This window comes from Orbicella faveolata, unplaced genomic scaffold (genome assembly GCF_042242905.1).
Source record: "Orbicella faveolata isolate gen_17 unplaced genomic scaffold, um_ofav_v1 contig_46, whole genome shotgun sequence".
NCBI classification, from domain to species: domain Eukaryota; kingdom Metazoa; phylum Cnidaria; class Anthozoa; order Scleractinia; family Merulinidae; genus Orbicella; species Orbicella faveolata.
In genome coordinates, this window is record NW_028301576.1 from 24,756,086 (window position 1) to 24,775,000 (window position 18,915).

At 39.2% G+C, this 18,915-nt stretch overlaps 1 protein-coding gene across 2 annotated transcripts; it reads left to right on the forward strand.

Moving 5' to 3' along the window:
• The first annotated feature begins 189 nt into the window (after positions 1-189).
• LOC110058046 (uncharacterized) lies at positions 190-15,478 on the forward strand. Of its 2 annotated transcripts, none has more exons than XM_089277850.1 (11): positions 190-331; positions 554-710; positions 1,335-1,421; positions 1,998-2,240; positions 2,621-2,660; positions 2,938-3,137; positions 4,282-6,495; positions 6,878-7,420; positions 8,247-9,323; positions 10,180-10,749; positions 15,056-15,478. In XM_089277850.1, the coding sequence occupies exons 2-11, from the start codon at positions 632-634 to the stop codon at positions 15,121-15,123; spliced, it is 5,121 nt and encodes a 1,706-aa protein (XP_089133976.1). In that variant the 5' UTR covers positions 190-331; positions 554-631; the 3' UTR covers positions 15,124-15,478. The 2 variants fall into 2 exon arrangements, with proteins under 2 accessions (XP_089133976.1, XP_089133975.1); XM_089277849.1 differs by lacking the exon at positions 15,056-15,478 and adding an exon at positions 11,858-13,485.
• The last annotated feature ends 3,437 nt before the right edge of the window (positions 15,479-18,915 follow it).

Genomic DNA, 18,915 nt, shown 5'->3' on the forward strand with positions numbered 1-18,915 from the left:
TCACAACATAGATTTTCTAATGTCGCCTTCTGGTCCTTTGACAATGATTTTCTGCCCGGCTAAGAAGCCGTTTCTTTGTTTATCCCGGCGTATTTGCCTTTCGTAAATTTTTAAGAGGGGAAATAGAGTTTATGGTCTCCTTTTACGGTTGTTAGGTTACGAGCTATTAATTTTTAAGAATTTCTTTATGAAAAATTCACGAGACAAATTTGTTCTTGATCATTTGTCATCAAGGACTCTGAAATTTATGAATTTCCTCTTGGTTAAGTCGTGCTAAAAAGCGATTTACGGACATTGACAAATATCAGAATGCCTCCCTTTGCCATTTAAGGTAACGATATTCACATTTCTTGAGCCGGTCCCTTCGAAAACAAAACAGTTACAGACGTTTTTGTTTTCATTGTTTTGTTTTACCGGAACCAGCCAGATCTCTCTTGGTCTAAAGTGGTACGAGTTACATCATTCGTTTTTAGGTGGTAGACTAAGTTTTCCTTCAATATCCTTCCTCAGCTACTGATGTTTGTGTTTTTGTTTTTTCTGGGGCAAATGTTAGTGAACCGAGATTTGCCTGGACCGTTCCAAGCCGTAAGAAGAGAAATATCAAAGTTTGTTGGGGCAAACACAGTTCAACATGTGGGTCATTGTTTTTCTCTTGGCAAATGTGATATGGAACAAAGTGGATGGCAGGTACATCAACAAAATCGACAAAGGTAATTAGGCAGTAGATGTGAAAATGAAATATGTCCTACTGAAATGCGTTTATTAAAGAAGTAATTTCTTGTGTTTAGGTCAACTACCTTTATGAAGTGCTCAAAGTGGGAAAGATGGAATCAGAATCGAAGATTTAATAATGGCCGACATATTTTACTATATCTCTATATTTTAGTGGGAGTTCATTTCACAGTAGAATCCGCTTCATGCTGGTATATTTTGGTGGCTGTACCTTGGTCTACAGAAAGAAATCCTTTTGAAATGCATTTAAACTGTAGATTGTCAGTCACATTTTCGTAATGAGCATTGTTTGTTTTGCTATTTTACTGAACTAACTTTAAGTGAAATGGTCTGCTGTTGCTAAAATGGCGTAAAAAGAGCGAATTTAAATATAAACTGCGAAAAAGAGTATTGTAGAGAAAGGGCGAGTGCAGGTCTGTTGCGTTTGCAATATTCCAGGTTCGTTCGGTATCTCTCGCAACGTTTTTCTGTTGCTATGGTCTATTAGTCCAATGTATTCAATGTATTTTTTTGGCCTTGGCTCATGGACTATAATACGTTATCAGTTCGATAAATTCCGTTCAAGCTACTTCAATCTTATTACGTGCAATTTTACTTTTAAGGGCAAGCGACAACTGAAGAAGATAAAGAGTTTGCAAAATTGGAAAAAAGACAGCAAATAACGGGAGAACTTGAAGTCAATGGCCAAAGTAGGTGAACCTAAATGTTATCTCTACTATTACAATTTGTATTATACAATACCTAATTCAGCTGGTACATAAATGAATCTAGGTAAGACAACACGGCTAATTGAGCACCTCCTCACACAAGACGTAGAAGATACAAATTCGTTAACATGAATGCTGTGAGCTGCATCCTAGACAACAAATGACCGCTCGCTAATAATGGAAACCATATTACACGCAGAACTGGATTGATTTTAGAGTACATATTTTTACGGTCCCTCGATATAAAGAATAATCAATCAAGTTCTTGGCTACAATAAACTTAACTTACCCAATAAAACAGTCAGAACTGAACGAAAAACCATGCAAACTATCTTAAAGCGTGCGAACACGCCTCTGAGACTTATAACTCTCGGTTCGGTTGATTAGATTGCTAATTACACGTTTTCTCTGATTGGGTAGACAGGTTACTTAACCTTTTTTCAACCATTTGAGGGCTGAGCAAAGTAACGTCATTGTAACCTCGTAACTGCTTTCATCTATAATCTAGAACCTCTAAGAAATAATACTTAAGGATTTATAAAAAACCTCCCTCCACAGGGTTTGAAAGCCTGGGTTGTTGGCGAGATGCATGGGCACGAGGCCTTCCATCCTTAGAAGGAGATCACTACTTGTTGATGGATCCTAATTATAAAGGAAGGAGTCACGCTCTTTTTAAGTGCGCACGAGCAGCAGGGGATAAGGGACTCAAGGTATTTGGCATCGAAAATGGAGGCCAGTGTTTTGCCAGTGCTGATGGAGAGAAACGCTATCGCAAGTATGGACCTTCCAAGGACTGTAAAGGTATGTGCAACGAAATAAATAACAAAGTAACAGTTGCTAAGGGTGGCACCATGGTAAAAAGGACCATATATAATACCTAAGGTGCATTTCTATCCAGATAGAATCGTATAGTTGTTTATATTTCCTGTAATGGGCGGAAACAAAATGGAACAAGAACTGACACATCTTAAATCACGAGTAACTCTGGGTGCGAGGCACGAAACTACGACATTTTCATGACAGCTCTATCCCCAATCACCGCTTCCCTTACTAATAACTACTAGAAGTTTTCAATTGGCTGTCGAAAGCAATCATATGTGCGCTTATGTTTTCAGTTTTTCTGTTTTATAACTATGTGAAGGAACTCTTTCTACCTTACTTCTCTCTTTTATTTTTGTCAGGTGACGGTAAAGGTGGTCCCTGGAGTATACAAGTATATCGGTAAAACGTCCTGCGAGACAACTCTTTCATGCTTGAACAAAATACTGAATATTAAGCAACACATATTTTCATAAACAACCTATATTTTAGGACATTTGTTGCATGGTTTTTAATCAATGCTGGTAACGTCAGACAGTGTGATTTTAAACCTGCGATAATCTACCTTTCTTTGAGTTCCAATATTTACCTAAACGCCATTAGTGTTGATTACTCCTGAGAACTATATATAGAGATAAGCACATTATGTTAAAATCTCAAACTCACTTTATATTTACAGTTTTGTGGAACCGGAAAAAACTATAAACGGTGATTACAGTGAGTGGTCTCCATGGACTCAATGCAGTAAAACATGCAGTGGAGGTGTTAGAAGGCGAATGCGAAAATGTTCAAATCCACTTCCTTCCAATGGTGGAAGAGATTGTAGAAGCCTGGGCCCCAGTGTAGAGAGTCAAGATTGCAACGTCAAATTATGTAGTGGTAAGAACCAGCATAATCAGTTATATAGAAGCAGAATTGCAAATTACTAAAGTATGAACGACAATTTGAAGTAATTGCAAGCAGTATGTTACGTGTTGAACATGGTCAATAGACGCGAACGACAGGAAATGAAGAGCCGCCTGAGATAACATACTCGTCGTTTCTCCGAGTCCATTATAGAAAAGGGACAAAAATATCTTGTGCATATCCAGTCGACAACTCAGTATTGATGATTAAATATATGTCAACGCGCGTTTTTGAAAACGGAATAGCGAAATGGCGAAATGGCACTACGGTTAATAGTGAATGTGGGATATGGGTATTTGTAAGGGTTAACCACCCCGGGGGTACTCACGGAAAAATTGGGTGCGGGTGTGCGGCCCGTTTCCCAAAACCCTTACCCTATTTATGACCAAAAACTGCAATTTTCCCCAACCCTATTTATGACGTGACCAAAAATGCAGCACCCTATTTATGACCGTTGCGGCTAGCACAGTTGCCCTAAACATAATTTATGAAGGACTTTTGATGATTGTCTAGTCGATAATGATGAAAAAGTAGCTTCTTCTAAAAAAACATACCCAATTCAAGACTACCGTGAAAAAACCATACCCTATTTGAGACCAAAATGACCAAAGTCGATACCCTATTCATGACCAAAACGACTGAAAAACCTTACCCTTTGGGGCCGCACATACCTATATAACCCATATAAGGGAGTATTCCTCCGGGGTTAACCATTACAGTTATTGACAGCTAACCACTGTCGAGTTTGTTTTAAGCACGCCCTATATCAATTACAAGAAAGAACTGGGATTTTGACTCCCAGGAATTTTGAAGACTGCCAGGATTACAAAGAGTATCGAAGGACACCGTAGATTCTATTGGGGAACAGGACCAATGAGGGAACGGAAGCAAAAGGAGAGTGAACTCTTTTTGAACAAGCTCTTACAAACAGAAAATTCCAGCCCAAATATTTCGTTAAATGGAAATTTTTTTTAAAAGATGTCTGAATTAAAGCGATTGAGGATGTTTCATTAGAGCTCATCGCGTATCCCCTTCTACCACATAATAGCAATACACAGAGTTGATTTTCATGATCAGGTTGCTTCTGTAAACTAGCTCTTTTGTCATTTTTTGCCAGGCAAATTTGCAGTTGGGACCCCAGAATCGCACAGTGCACGATTTTCGAATGGAGGTCAGGTACGACAACTTGAAGGCGCTGGTAATAGCCCACTCCCACCAAAACAAGGTGGACAAACTTTTCACGGTAACCAAGACAAATATGCCACAGATGTACAATATACCAAGAATCTCCATGGTGCGATGCAACAGAACAGCTTCAACGACAATGGTAATGCTAACAAAGTGGAAGGAAAATACATTCCAATGTCTCGTGAAGACATCAAAAATTTCAAACAGGTTGCGGCGTTTCAAAAATTAGTACCCTACCCTACACATGGTTCAGAGAATTCCAAAAGCAAAGATACGACTAACTCTCCTGGAATCCCCAGCACGAACACTGCAGTTGCAGGTAACGCCTTCAAACAGCCGACACCACTTTCTAGAAAACCGTTACCTTTAACGGACCCGAAAGGAAACCCGGAGGTTTTGAGCGAGAGCTCGAAGCCTGCCGTTCAAGGCGCTGCATCGTGGAAAGATGTCAGCAGCATCTACTCCCCTTCCTCAGCTTCTGTAGGTAGTCCTCCAGGAAAACAGATGGGACTGGTTGAAGGATCCTTCCAGCCTCACAAAACAAAGGAGCTCTCAAACAACGATAACTCTGTTAGCGGAGAATATAAGAAACTGGGTGAAGCTTTAAAACAAAGTGACGGCAGATCGGATGAAAGATTGATGGTATCACCTACTAAGGGTGAAACTAATCATATTAATTCAAATAAAATGACTGCAACAGAAAAGGGACAGAACTCCAAATATATCACCTTAATTGGCACGCCATTAAACGCAATGAAGCCTGACATTATGAAACAAAATGAAGCAGGGGATGACAATCAAGATTACCAATTTTCTCAGCATTATTCAGATAATATTTTGGGCAATAACAAGGGAATAGAAGCAAAACTCAATGCGAAGAATGCACCTACACATTTTAGCGACTACGGGAAAATGGGGAATCACCGAGAGGATGAAGACCATAACAAATCACCAGCAACGTATAAAGAACATTTAGAAAATGATGTTACTGATTCAAGCCACGTGTCAGCTGCAAGAGCTGAAGGTTCGTCAAGCTCATTACAAAGTTCACCAAAAGACGAACAGACTGCGACACCTTCCGGCAAAGCGGATTATTCAAAGGGCCAAGAAATGAAGGAACCGTTGGTTACAGCTTTGCAGCAAAACCCAATGGTACCAAATTCCAAGGTGAAGGCTATGAAAGAGGTCGAAGGGGTGGCTCAAACGAAGTTATCTGACAAACAAAGTCAAGAACAGGGAACGAAACCTGGAGAGGCTTCGCAGATATCGAATAAGCTACATGGCCCAATATCTCAGCATGGAGAACAAGTTGATAATTCCAACAGTCTTTCCTCCATGAAAGGAAGTGCTCTATCAATGAGCAAAGAAAAGCCAACGATTGAAATGAATTCGCAACAAGTGAAAACTAACCCAAAAAAGGAGGATGATGGTGGACCCACACTACAACAGAAATACCCTCAACTGGAACACGCGTTGAGTAAGCTTACTCCCACGGCTGAGGGAAATAAATTGCATCAAACAACGGAAGGTAATACTAATGAAAAATCGGAATCTGACCAAGGGCAGCCACTGGAAGAAGGTGAGCCAGTGCCCATGGTGGACCTAACCAAAGCGGGTACTTTAAGCGGGACAGAGTTTGGACAAGCCAATGGGGAAGAGTTCCAAGGCCCTGGAGAAGAAACTGAAATGCAAAATCAACCTAATGGTGCTGCCGGAGACGATTATGGTCCAGGAAACGGGGACGTTCTGGAAAGTCCCAGTGAGGAAACTCAACCCATGCCGGATGCAAGTCAACAGTCAAGACCTGTGTACGATAATGAGGCCATGCAAGGAATAAGTGACCTCGCTCATAATGACGATCAAAATATTTTACAACAAGTTAACTCTGACGGCCAAGCAGGGTCTTATGGAAACATGGGAGCTGAGTATGATGACACGAGCATGACACAAGCTTATACAGGAGGATCCATTAGGGTGGGCAGCGAAGAAAAAATCGAACACACTCAGGATGAGGTGAAACAAGAATCGAATTCAAGTTTAGGAAGCAACAGACGTTCTCGGGATAGGGATAATGGTGAAGCTCATCTTACATCTGACTACTATAATACAGAGCCAACTGAAGACTGCTTATGTCCAAAGAAAGGTACGGTAGGAGCCCAATTTCGTTTCTCAAATCTACTTCTGACTGGTTCTTAATGCTCAAGGGTATATTTCATACTTTTTTCAAAAAGGTATGAAAGAGCACGATTGGATGGTATGAGTCATACCATGCAATCGTGCTATCACAACAATTTATTCCACTTTCCCCAGAGGATTTCTACCGTCCTTTAGAAGGTTTTTCTTTTTCAATGGTATATCGAATGTGTTTAATGATAAATGTGATTTCTCTTTCGTATTGATTAGAGAGAATTATGTAATAATATTTATAGCGTTTACACTTCAAAGATTAACCCGTCTCGATCGAGACATACAGAATAGCTGATAAATCTATTTGATTACTTTTCTCAATCTTAATTTATCTACAGAATGTTCGGCCAAAGCAGACGTCGCCTTTCTTGTTGACGGCTCAGCTAACATTCCTCAGCCATATTATGCCCGTGTCCTTGAATTTATCAAAATATTTTCGCGTGGTTTTGACAAAAGCAACATTCATGTTGGACTTATGGCTTATGGTGATAGTGTCAAGACAGCTCTTGATCTCAAGGGCCTTAGCGACTTCAAACAGCTTGATGATGCTGTAAATATTGCTCCCTATATTGGAGGTAAGGCCTACACAGGAAATGCTCTTCTGCAAATGAAGGCATCTCTGTTTGCTGTTTCCGGTCGTCAAGATGCCCCAAGGGCCCTTATATTGTTCTCCAGTGGAGAATCAGCTGATGACGTGGTAACACCTGGAGAGGAGCTGCGAGATTCTGGGGTTAAGGTTACAGCTATCGGCTTAGGAAAGCAAGCCAATGTCAGGGAGCTGATCAATGTTGCTTCGGAGCCCAAGTCCGAGCACGTGTTTACCGCATTCTTAGACACATTGCCAAACGCTATGGATGAAATCATTCAAGGAGTTTGTAGAGGTAGGAAGCCTTAGAAGACAGGTAGTCATGGTGGGGAAGAAAACGCCGGTTTAATTGTGTCAATTTGTACTTTACCTACTATATCGTGAACCATCAGAGCATGTTGGCGCCCATGACCAAGTAGTTCAGTTACATCTTGCAAAAAAGTTCCAAAACAAGCTTTGTTCCAAGGTTGTCTCTATTTTTCATATATTTCTCTGTACTTCTCCCTTTTCTATTTCTGGCTTTCTCATTGTCTTTACATCCTTGTCTTTCTTTCCGGGAAAGTTTTATGTACATGTTTCAAGGAAACCTCGAAATTGATCTCTGTTGAATTGGATTCCCAAAATCGCCACGGTTGTTTAACCAATACCTCAACATCATCCTCTTGATAGCTGCTTGTTTGACTTACGCTCCGGTACAGCTAACCTTGTTTTTTACAAGACAAATTCGAATTTATATTACTGATGTCCATCCCTGACTGCAGTTTTAAAACCTTTTTTGGAAAATATTTGCGTTTTTCTCAGGCTCTTTAACTCTCTTTTATAAATGAAATTGTACTCTTTTTGTTCCAAAACGTGATTAACGTTTTAATATTTACAAATTTTATATTATAATTATTTTTCGTCTTACACTCGCTTTTTTATGAATCTAGAAAACGATGATAAGCTGCTCCACTTACCTGGTATATTCTTGGCTGTTTCAGTGTCACCTTATTTATCTATTAGATTTACCTCGTTCGTACCACGGGCTTGTGATAACGAAATTACGTTACAATTATATCCTTTCACGTTAAACTTAGGTAATTGCACTTGAAGAAACATTACTTTATTTGTTTGCTTCATAGATGTCATGGGGATCGTGCGAGACAGACAGGTGCCATGTACATGTGAGACATACAACGGTCAAATTGGTCCTTCCTCAGATTACAGTACGGCGTCCTCTGAAAACGAAGCCGCGTCTACAGATTCAAACCCGCAACAAGAAAACGATTTATCGTATTCACAAAGTAACGAGCAGTCGGAGAATGTCAGGATGCCTTACTCCCAAAACGAAAAGCAAAGCCACCAGTTTGAATCTCAAGCTAGTTACCCTCAAGGCAATGACACTGAAGAATCTCAGCCGACAGAATCCTCAAGACCAGACAATGATGGGCGTCTTTTATTGAGGGAACAGGGTGGCCAAGCTAATGGTGCCTCAGAAAAGCCTGCATCGCTCGTTTCTTATGGATATCACCTCTCCGAGAAGGATTCTAGAAACGAGCAACAAAGCCAGAATTATGGCACATCTGCGGGGGAAATGAATCATGGAGATACCCAAGGGCAGGAATTCAGACTTTCTGTAGAACATCAAGAAAGTAAGGAAAATGACCAAAGTCGTGAAGACGAGGAAAACGAGATAGGTACAGACGACTATTCAAAAGATTCCGAAGGGGGTCGCAAATTTGATAACGGAGAACAGAACTTAAATCAAAAGAATGACACGTTCCCTAGCAACCAAGAACATATACAGATTTCCGAGGTTCATCGCTTTGCTGCTGGTTTCCCAGAACATTATAAACCCCATATCAGTACTGGTGCTGATAACGTAGATGAGTCCGGTGAAAAATCAGAAAGCCAAGACTACTCTAACAAACATGCAAATAAACAATTCTCTAAAGTAGACGATACTTTACAAGGAACTCGGCGGCCAGCAACGTTGAGCCACGAGAAAGTTCAGGGCTCCGGATCTCAAGGACATCCGGCATTCACACCCTCACCGAGTGAAAATAACTTTGGACCTTTCAGGCAGCCAAATTACCCTGAAGGCTACTCCAAAGGGCAGGGTGAATTACCGTCTGACTATAGAGTGCCAACAAAGGTCATAGCAGTTGGAAAAGCAGCGGAAAACTATGACAATAAAGTACAAGAAATAGACAGACAAGGTGAGCATATTTCTCACCATAAATAACTAGTAACTTTTCGAATTTGCATTTAATCTACGATTATTGGGTTCTTCGAGCTTCATTTAATTCTAATAACCTTTTAATCCAAAAGTGACATTAAGATAACTTTTTTTTTCAGACTTTTACTTTAACATAATCTTATACACGATTTACTAGGTTGGCAGTAAACTTTCAAGCTGTAAGGGGTGACAAGTATTCAAAGAACTGACGTACATTTATAACAACACGGGCAGAACTGTACTCTTAGACCCCAAATCAAATTGACGTAACCATATACAATTTCGCCGAAACATGTTTAAAATAAACATGTTTATGAGAAACAAGTTTCTCCTAAATATGACTTTAATTGCATTATTTATTTCCAAACGCGAGCTAAAAATGGCTACATAATCTATCCGGCTCATCGGCACTCGTATTGAATGTTATAATTACACCCTAAATCAAAACAGGAGCTTGAATTTGATTTTACCTTTACTCTGTGATTTAATCTCCCGTAACAAGACCTTCGGGAACGATGCTTCTCCCTTGCTGTAGACCGTAATCTGTTGAATCTTTCTTCTAATCAAGATTGAAACCCAGAGTTAGGGGTTCCCGTGAAGGAGTTTCAGTAATGGTCAGATTGAGCATGTTTCGATCATGACTAGGGAAATACACCACGTGATCGATGTGAGCACTTATCGCGGTATAACATGTCTCATTTATGACTACACCAAACATTTTTAGGCCCAGTTGACCACAGTATTAGTGTGCTGTCATTTGGGAGGAACAGGTGCTTGCTAGATATACTAGTTGTTTGATCATGACAGTTCAACAGTAATACTTGCAATACTTTTAGAATGCGGAAAGGTTCACCTTGGAGTGGTTCTCGATAGTTCTTCGCCTTCTGAAGGTAGTGGTAAGCAACAGGCAACAAAGATGATGGACTTGGCAAAGCATGTGTCCCACTTATTCCCCGTGTCTCCTGAAGGTAACAGTATTGGTATGGTAGTCTACGGAGGGTCCCCACAGCCGTCTGTAGTCCACTTTAACAGATTTCTTGACCAAAAAAGCATGGATCAAGCTATTGACAATGCCAGTAATCCAAGCTTCGAGATAAAAATAGGGAAAGCACTCACCTTGGCTCAAGAGCACTTGTTTAGTCCAATCCCCACGTCTAAACACAATGTGCTGCTACTAGTGACTGATGGTAGTTCGACTGATGATGTTAGTCGGCCTGCGATAGAACTAAAAAGGCGAGGTATTGAGGTGTTCTGCCTAGGAGTGGGACGAGATGTCAACAAAACACAGCTCGACGTTATTGCGTCTGAACCAGCTAAAGACCATGTCTTCTTGGCCCCGTTCAATGACGCAGACACACTGATGGAGAGAATTCAAAAGGGAATATGCCAGTCGGCGAATCGGTCAGGTGAGCTGCTCAATGAATAACAAAACTTATAACTCTTTAATTTTTAGAGCGGTTTTCAATTGAGTGTCGAAAGTAATCTGGCAGTTACTTTGCCGGTTTCAGTAGCGGTTTTACTGTGGTTTGAGATTGGCTGAGTAGTCTAATTGGTGAGTAATTGGTTTACTTTTGGTTTTACGACATTCAATTGAAAACCGCTCTATGCGCTGTGCTCCTTAGGCTTATGTTTGTTTGAGCGGTTTTTCGCTTCTCATTTTGATCATCCTGCACACAGCTTCCCTGAAAGAAGATTAGAGATTCGAGTGTATCCCCAACGTAAGGGTCAAACCCGATTTGTTGGTTGAAGACCAAGGAAGCAAGTCCTACCTAGAGAGGATAAACGCCTAGAAAGAACTTAATTTGTGTGTTTTGTGAATTCAATGTAGAATGAATGACTTCAGTTTAAAAAACGCCAGATATTAAACTAGCTTGAAATGTTATGTCAACTGTTAAAAACAAAGCAATATCAGCTGACTGTGAATTTAATAGCTGCTTTGCCCAAAACCAGGAGCTATGTTTAGATTGCTTCAAGCCTCAATTGTGGGCTTGAAAGCTTATATCAAGGGACAAAATTTACATTAAAATTTTAAAAGAGACTGACTGAAACAACAGCAAGTTATCAAAATTCATCACCGCATATTTACCTACTGTCATTGCGTTTCGCCAAACCACGAAGGCTGTCAGAGATCCTTACATACTATCTCCGCTTCGCCTCATCTAACCCATCCAGACAGAATAGAGTGCTACATTTCACAATTCACGACAAAAGACTGACAGAAATCCTTCATCTCACCTCACCTTGCCTCTTGTAACACATCCAAACAGAGCACAATATCATCACTCTCGATCACTTTAACAAATCACCAGGAATACAGTCAGAAATACTTAACTTCACCTCGCTTCACTTCGTGTCATCTAACACATCAAGCAGACGGAATACCGACTGTTAGCGCATCTTCGACTCAACTCTACAGATACCTTCATCCGCATAACCACCTTATCGCTAATGCAAAATTTGCCTGCCGGGGGTTGTCTAATCATCGAACTAATAAAATCCATTCGGTATGTTCAGTTGCAGCTCGATTGCAGACCCAGAGAAAGTGCCCTTCTGACCTCGGATTTGTTATCGATGGCGCAAGAAGTATTGAGGTTCTTGGAAAAGGAAACTTCAAGAAAATGCTGGATTTTGTCAAAAATGTTTCTTTGGGATTCCACATCTCTCCTGAGGAAACTCGTGTTGGGGCGATAACTTACGGGACTGAACCTATAATAGCCATCCCTTTCAACAAATATACCTCGCCTAAGGACTTAGCCCTCGCTATTGAGAATATTTCTTATCCAGGGACCTTTACAATGACGGGAAAAGCATTAGCCTTAGCCAATGAGAAGCTGTTTGATAAAAGGAGTCGGATTAATGTTCCCAAAGTTCTCGTTGTGCTGACAGAAGGCACTTCAAGGGACAAAGTTCAACCCTCTGCTCAGGCATTACACAAAGCTGGAGTGACGGTCATTTCTGTGGGTCTGGGTCCAGTTTATAATACAAGCCAGCTTAATAATGTTGCTTCAATGCCAGCTGCTTATCACGTGATTAAAACTAGATTTAACCAGCTACAAAGTAAAGTAAATGAGCTGCAGGATAAAATATGCCAAGCAAAGCACAAACGGAATGATTATATTTAAGCCATGAATCACGTGGATTAGTTGTCAAATAATGCACAACTAGTTATACAACTATTTGCCATGGGCAGGCATTTAGGGAGGATTTATGTTTTTCTGACTACTACCTATAAACAGCACATGAAAAACATCAACAAAATAGTGTCACAATATTCGGTTCGGTGCAGAACACATCAATCAGAGCAAACATTTGGCAAACATTGGGATGTTTGGCAATTGACCAATTTCAATATATTAAAATTCAACTTAAAACAATGGACCTCAGTACGAGGATCTGAGGAATAGCTACAGAGTTTGTGGGGTTTATTACCCAGAGCCTCGTTCTGAGGTCTATTGTTTTAGGCTGAATTTTAATATATCGAAATTGGTCTATTACATTACATTACACTACACTACACTACACTACACTACACTACACTACATTACATTACATTACATTACATTACATTACATTACATTACATTACATTACATTACATTACATTACATTACATTACTGACAGGAGAGACGAGGGCGATTAAAAGTTTACCTTCTTTGCCTTGGTTGATATACGCAATGTAAATTAAAAATGTCTGTGATATGAAGAGCCGATAAGTTTATTTCCAATGAATTCTGATAATTTTGTTACTACTTATTATTATTGCTAATATTAATACTTTCGCAGAAAACGTAAGTCATTTGTCGAAAACGGTACTCTGATGGAAAGTAAATATTATTTGTTTATTTTCGTTAGTTGTATAATTTTCTTCACACCGCGTTGAGACGACTTCTGGTCACTGTTATGTTTAGACATGACTTTCCAGTCGATTGCCTCCTAAGTTCTTTGTCTTTGTGAATATTCTTCCACTGCTTTATCAAATTCAAGCCATACTATTCATTACATCTGTTTTGACATTGGTCAATAAGCACTTAATGACTGACCCCAAGAGAAACCAGTGAGTTGTGGGAACATTGACGGTCGACAACTATGCTACATGTAAAGTAAACTTTGAGCAACAACAATAATAACACCATTTTGCATAAGGCGTCCATGGGCCTGTACACGTTCATAACAACATATCATGCACATCGGAGTTTTATCTTGACAGTAAATAAGCAGTAAACAAGCCGTTTAATGACGTTCACGCTAATTGTTTCTGCGCATCCTTACTGCGCACGCAAATTCACTCGCCACGTCATGTATCGAGCGCGCGCGAAGTAATAAAATGAACAATGATAGGGCAGATGGCTATTGCTATAGCTTCGCCTGGATTAAACGATCTTGGACGTTCGGTGAGCCCTATTTTTCTTTTGATGGATCACTTTCTCTACTGATTTTCTACGTTTAGCGAAAAAATGAAAGAGATCTATCGATTAGAAGTTTGATTTTATTTTGCAAAATGCACCATCGAATTCCGTTCGTTTTAGCTATTCGTTTATCTGTACGGCGGTTTCAAATGCCTCTTGAAGGATTACGTTTTGTGAAAACTTTGGCAGCATTTGGAATTATTAAAGCGACGGACTCACTTACACAAACTATTGCTAGGATAGTTTGTCTTCGTTGATTTATCTTTGATTTTGAGCTAAAAACCCTGGAGACCAAGCTGATTTACGCGTGCCAATTTCTCAAAATCAGACTAGTTTTCAACACACTTTATCTCTGAAACGAAGTCCATGACCCCCCAATTTTTTTTTTTTATTCCTGAAACAAGTAATTCATTATCTGTCCGCAGTAGAAGTTTGACAAACAGAGAAGATGATGATAATATTGAAACGGTTTTAAAATATATCTCCTGGGCCGGGTTGTTCGCAAGCCGGTTAATACTAACCTAGGATTAAAAGTTAACCGAACCATTAATTTTTCTTGCATAAAAATATATTTTACTGCTCAGGTTTTATGTAGTTTGAGCTTAGCCAAACTCAAAAATGAAGGACAAACATTATAAGCGGAAAACTTGACCGAAAAGTTACAAAATTGAAATCAAAATTCTTGCTAATCCTGGGTTAGTTTAATCGGGCTTTGAACAACCCGGCCCAGATTCTCAGGAATAAAACATAAGAAAATATGTTGTCATGTTTCTACCCTTGGTATCAAAAACACAATCTTCCTTACGTATTAACTGACTAGCGCAAGATTTAAGGTGCATGTTCAAGCCAGGTAAGGATAAAAGATAATATTATTTTTTGTACACGGATAAATGCACTATTTGCACTTTACAGTGGTTAAATAGTAGGCAACCTGTTGCTGCGGGGTGCTGTGTGTGATTTTTATTTCGTCACTATCTCGTAGTTTTTTTTTAAATCCTTTTTAGGTCGGACGTCAATGGGAAAGCTTCTGTTGCACTACTATTTCAGTCTTTCAGTCAATCACCGAATGTAGAACACTAGTTCTTTTAGATTTTAGATTATAACATTGCACTCAACGCTAATATTGAGAGCATCTTCTTTCTTGTGGCTTTGATGATGATGAATATGCAAAACTGCATATTCAAAATTTGAAGAAATAAAGTATTGGATATACTTTCAGCGACACCTTCAATGATCCGTGCTCTCTCTTATATGGATGTTCTCAAAACCCTCTAACCAGCACTCTTTATTTCGCATTCCTTTTTAGGGAAGGAAGCTAACATTCCCAAGAGAAGAGGAAGTTTGTATCATTTCATGGCCGAAGTAGCTCATTGAGCCACCCTCATGACACGTGACCAAAATTACCACCTTACCATTAACTCGTGACCAGGATTAATTTCCAAGCTTTTACACTCGTCTTGAGTATACCCCGTGTACACTGGGTAATCCTTTCTAAATAAAACACTCAGATCCAGCTCTGTCTTCAAGTAGACAAATACTGACAAGAGACCTCCAATAAATATAACTTTAAGGGACTTTGAGGATAACATTTTCTATTCATGAGCCGTTGAGATTAAGAGCTTTTTAAATCGTATTAAGGTATTTTTGAGCTTGTTAAACTAGCGGTAAAGAAAGTTTGTAATTAAAAACATACTGTTTGAGAGTAAATTCAACTGTGGAGTTAATAGAACTATGTTTTCTTCGTGGTGCTTGCTCCTATACGAGAGAAAGAATGCCTCTGTGGATTAGACTCGTGGGTACGACTTGATTTTGTCTTGACTACCATAAAGATCGCAACCAAATAGGAGTCAAATTTGTTCTGTATTTTAACTCTTACAGAACTGAGATTGAACACTAAATAGGTGTTTAACGACATTGTTTTAATTAAGTATTTGTCCTCATATGCTTCAAATTGTCGTGGATTAAAAAGTAAAAAAATATATATATAATTTCATAGTTTTCATCTTTGAGGAGATTTTTAAAACCGTGTCTTCACCAGGGGTGCACCGTATTCATTTCACTCATTCACCTATCAAGACAGTGAATGCTTCTCCTTTATCAAAAAGCGCTCCATCTAAAGGGGATGTTTCTCTATTATTACATGTACCATCAACTTCATACAGTTTCTAGTGACCAAGAGTCAAAATTATGTTCATTTTTTTTAACCTTAGCACAAACGTATACAGATATACCGTGATACAACGTATAAAAAGTTTAAACAGACTAAGGGCAGACACCTGTTCTGACGTATATGTACGATCCTAGCAATAATTAGCTGACACCTGAAACATGTTGTCTGTCCCAGGCCTATCTCGATCAAGAAGAACCAACAGGAAATGACAATCTTAAAGACCACTGAACACTTTTTCTTTGACCTTTTACTCTTTGTTGTTGTTTCTGTTGCTCTTGTTTTCTTTTACTTCCGAAATTGCAAATCTTGAATTGCGGCAACCATCTAGTACATGTATACAAAACCGTACTCTATATCAAAATCATAAAAGGGAAGCCGTACTAAAAATGGAATATTTGTCGTATCTGCATGGTATCCTTCGCACTGTTCTCGTTGACAGTGTCATTTGACATAGTATTGTCATAAACGATAATTGGAATCACTGACGCGATGTCGCATCAAGATCAAATTTTTCAAATTTGCCAGTCACAATTCATCTTAGTTGTACTCATTCGTTGCCCATGTTGCTTCTCGGTTCTGATTTTATTGGATTTCTCTTGTTTCGTTCTCTCCGTCGTCAGAGTTCACGAGCGTCAAAGTACATGAGATTTGATGACACTGGAAAAAGTCAAACATATAAAATCAAAGGCTCCCTGAGCCAGCTGAAGGATGAACAGTTGACTTTTGCCTCTGTGGCAAAACGAGTCTTTGTGCAAAACTTTTCGTATGAAAATGCATGTCACCTGTACGTTCATTTTTCTTGAAAATCAAGTCATTTTCATGTAAAATGTTTCGCACGAGCATTCGTTCTAACAAAGAGGCAAACAGCACCTCCGAAGAGGAAGTAAGGTCTGCATAGGAGCCAAGTGGCCCATTAGGTCGGCACTTATCCCGGTTTCTATGTCATGAAGCAACTAGGAGTATTTCTACTACCCCCGGATGGGATGCTAATCGATCGCAGGGTTGGTAAAAGGTAAGGTGAAGTCTGCATGCGAGCCAAGTGGCCCATCAGGTCGGAGCTTACCCCGGTTTCTGTAGCATGAAGCGACTAGGAGTATTTCTACTCCCCCCTGGATGGGATGCTAGTCCATCGCAGGGTTACCCCAGCATTAAGTTCGCCGGTACCCATTTATACACCTGGGTGGAGAGAGGCACTGTGAGAGTAAAGTGTCTTGCCCAAGAACACAACACATTGTCCCCAGGGCTCGAACCCGGACCGCTCGATCCAGAGACGAGCGGACTAACCATGAGGCCACCGCACCTCCCCGATCGCAGGGTTACTTCCACAATATTAAATTTGCCAGTACTTACTTATACACCTGAGTGGAAAGAGGCACTGTGAGAGTTAAGTGTCTTGCTCAAGAACACAATGGTCCCAGCCATGGCTCGAGGCCAGACTGCTCGAGATAGAGAAGAAATATAAAAATCAAATAACAAGTTGTATACACAGACAGCTTATAATTTAAAAAAAAAAAAAAGGATAATAATTAATTTTGATTGAAATTGGAACGTTGTCAGCATATTAACTTGTACATGATGTAGTGTCAAAGAATAACAACAGTCTGTTTCAAAATGAAATCATTAAATGACAGTTCACCATATTTACCAGTCAGTCAAAAATTGACAATATAATTATGTATATGAGTCAGCAGTGCATTTCGGGTCAAGGTAAGTTGGTTATGGTCCTTGTTCAGTTAACATTAGGAAACAGCTGTATAACAATGATTACTGTTATGCAAAAGTTACAATACATGATTTTGAAATTTATTTTAGACAATCAACTTGAGAATTCCAGGACTGCCAAGAGCATATTGCCCAGTTTCACTTAAGTGAGACATAGATATTGACAAAATCTTGTTTCCTTTAAGCTAAGTCAAACATCAACAATTTGATTGCAGCTTGCGGGTAAACAGGAAATCTATAGAAAAAATATTAAGTATTTCCTTCAATATTATAAGAATGATTTCAGACAGTTTTGTTTCAATCATGAACCTGAAGTGAAGGGAATGTTTTTATTTACAATTTATAAGGTTTTTTTTTCTATAGAACTATGTCCATGGAGAGGAGGAAGGGAAGTAACAAAGTTTTGTACAATGAGGCTCTGGCCTAAGGTCAAAGACCTATCCATTTTACAGTGTTTTTAACAGGAAAGGCTTTCCTTTCATATACGTGTAGCTTCTAGCCTGAAACCCCTTTCAAAAACCTAATGTGGCCGACTAGATCTTATTTCTGGGATAAATAATCAAAATTATTAATGTTTGAAATCTCTGTCCTGTTAAGTCTTATAATACCTACAGCCTGAAAAAAAGTGCACCTTTAGTCAACTGTGGGAAGAAGTCCCCCAGCTTGGTGCAATACAATAATAAGGATACTACGTATTGAAGTGCATGCAAGTAAAATAACGATAATTTTCTTTCTTGGAAACAAAAATCACAGTATTTTATTCCTATATATCTTGGAGGATAATTGTTTGTGCTAGTCTCACTAGCAATGCAGCAATATTCAAAAGGATTGCAGATATGTCTCTGTCAATAGATTTTTGCAACAATTACAAAACATACTTATGTTGACAAGTATCAAGCATTCTCTTCTCCATAATTCAAGTTTTGATGTCAATTTGTTTAAATCTATCATTTCTAGGAGCAAAAAAAAATTTACATCACCAGCCACCATGCGTCCGCCTTTTTGACACAATTGGACAGCATATCTTTCTCGCAAACAAATAGATCTACACAGTCTCTTGGACTTAATTTGTTCATCCATCACTAAAATATTGCAGTGTATATTTACTCAAACGTACATGTAGGTTGCCTTGCATATCATCCGTGAAGAAATTTTCACTCTGGTCGAGCTGCATGGAATACAAAAGAAATGTAGTGTGAACGACAACAAAACTAAAAGATAATGCAATTCAAATTTTTTTTTCCCCTAAGTATTTAAAAACAAGCTTACAAATT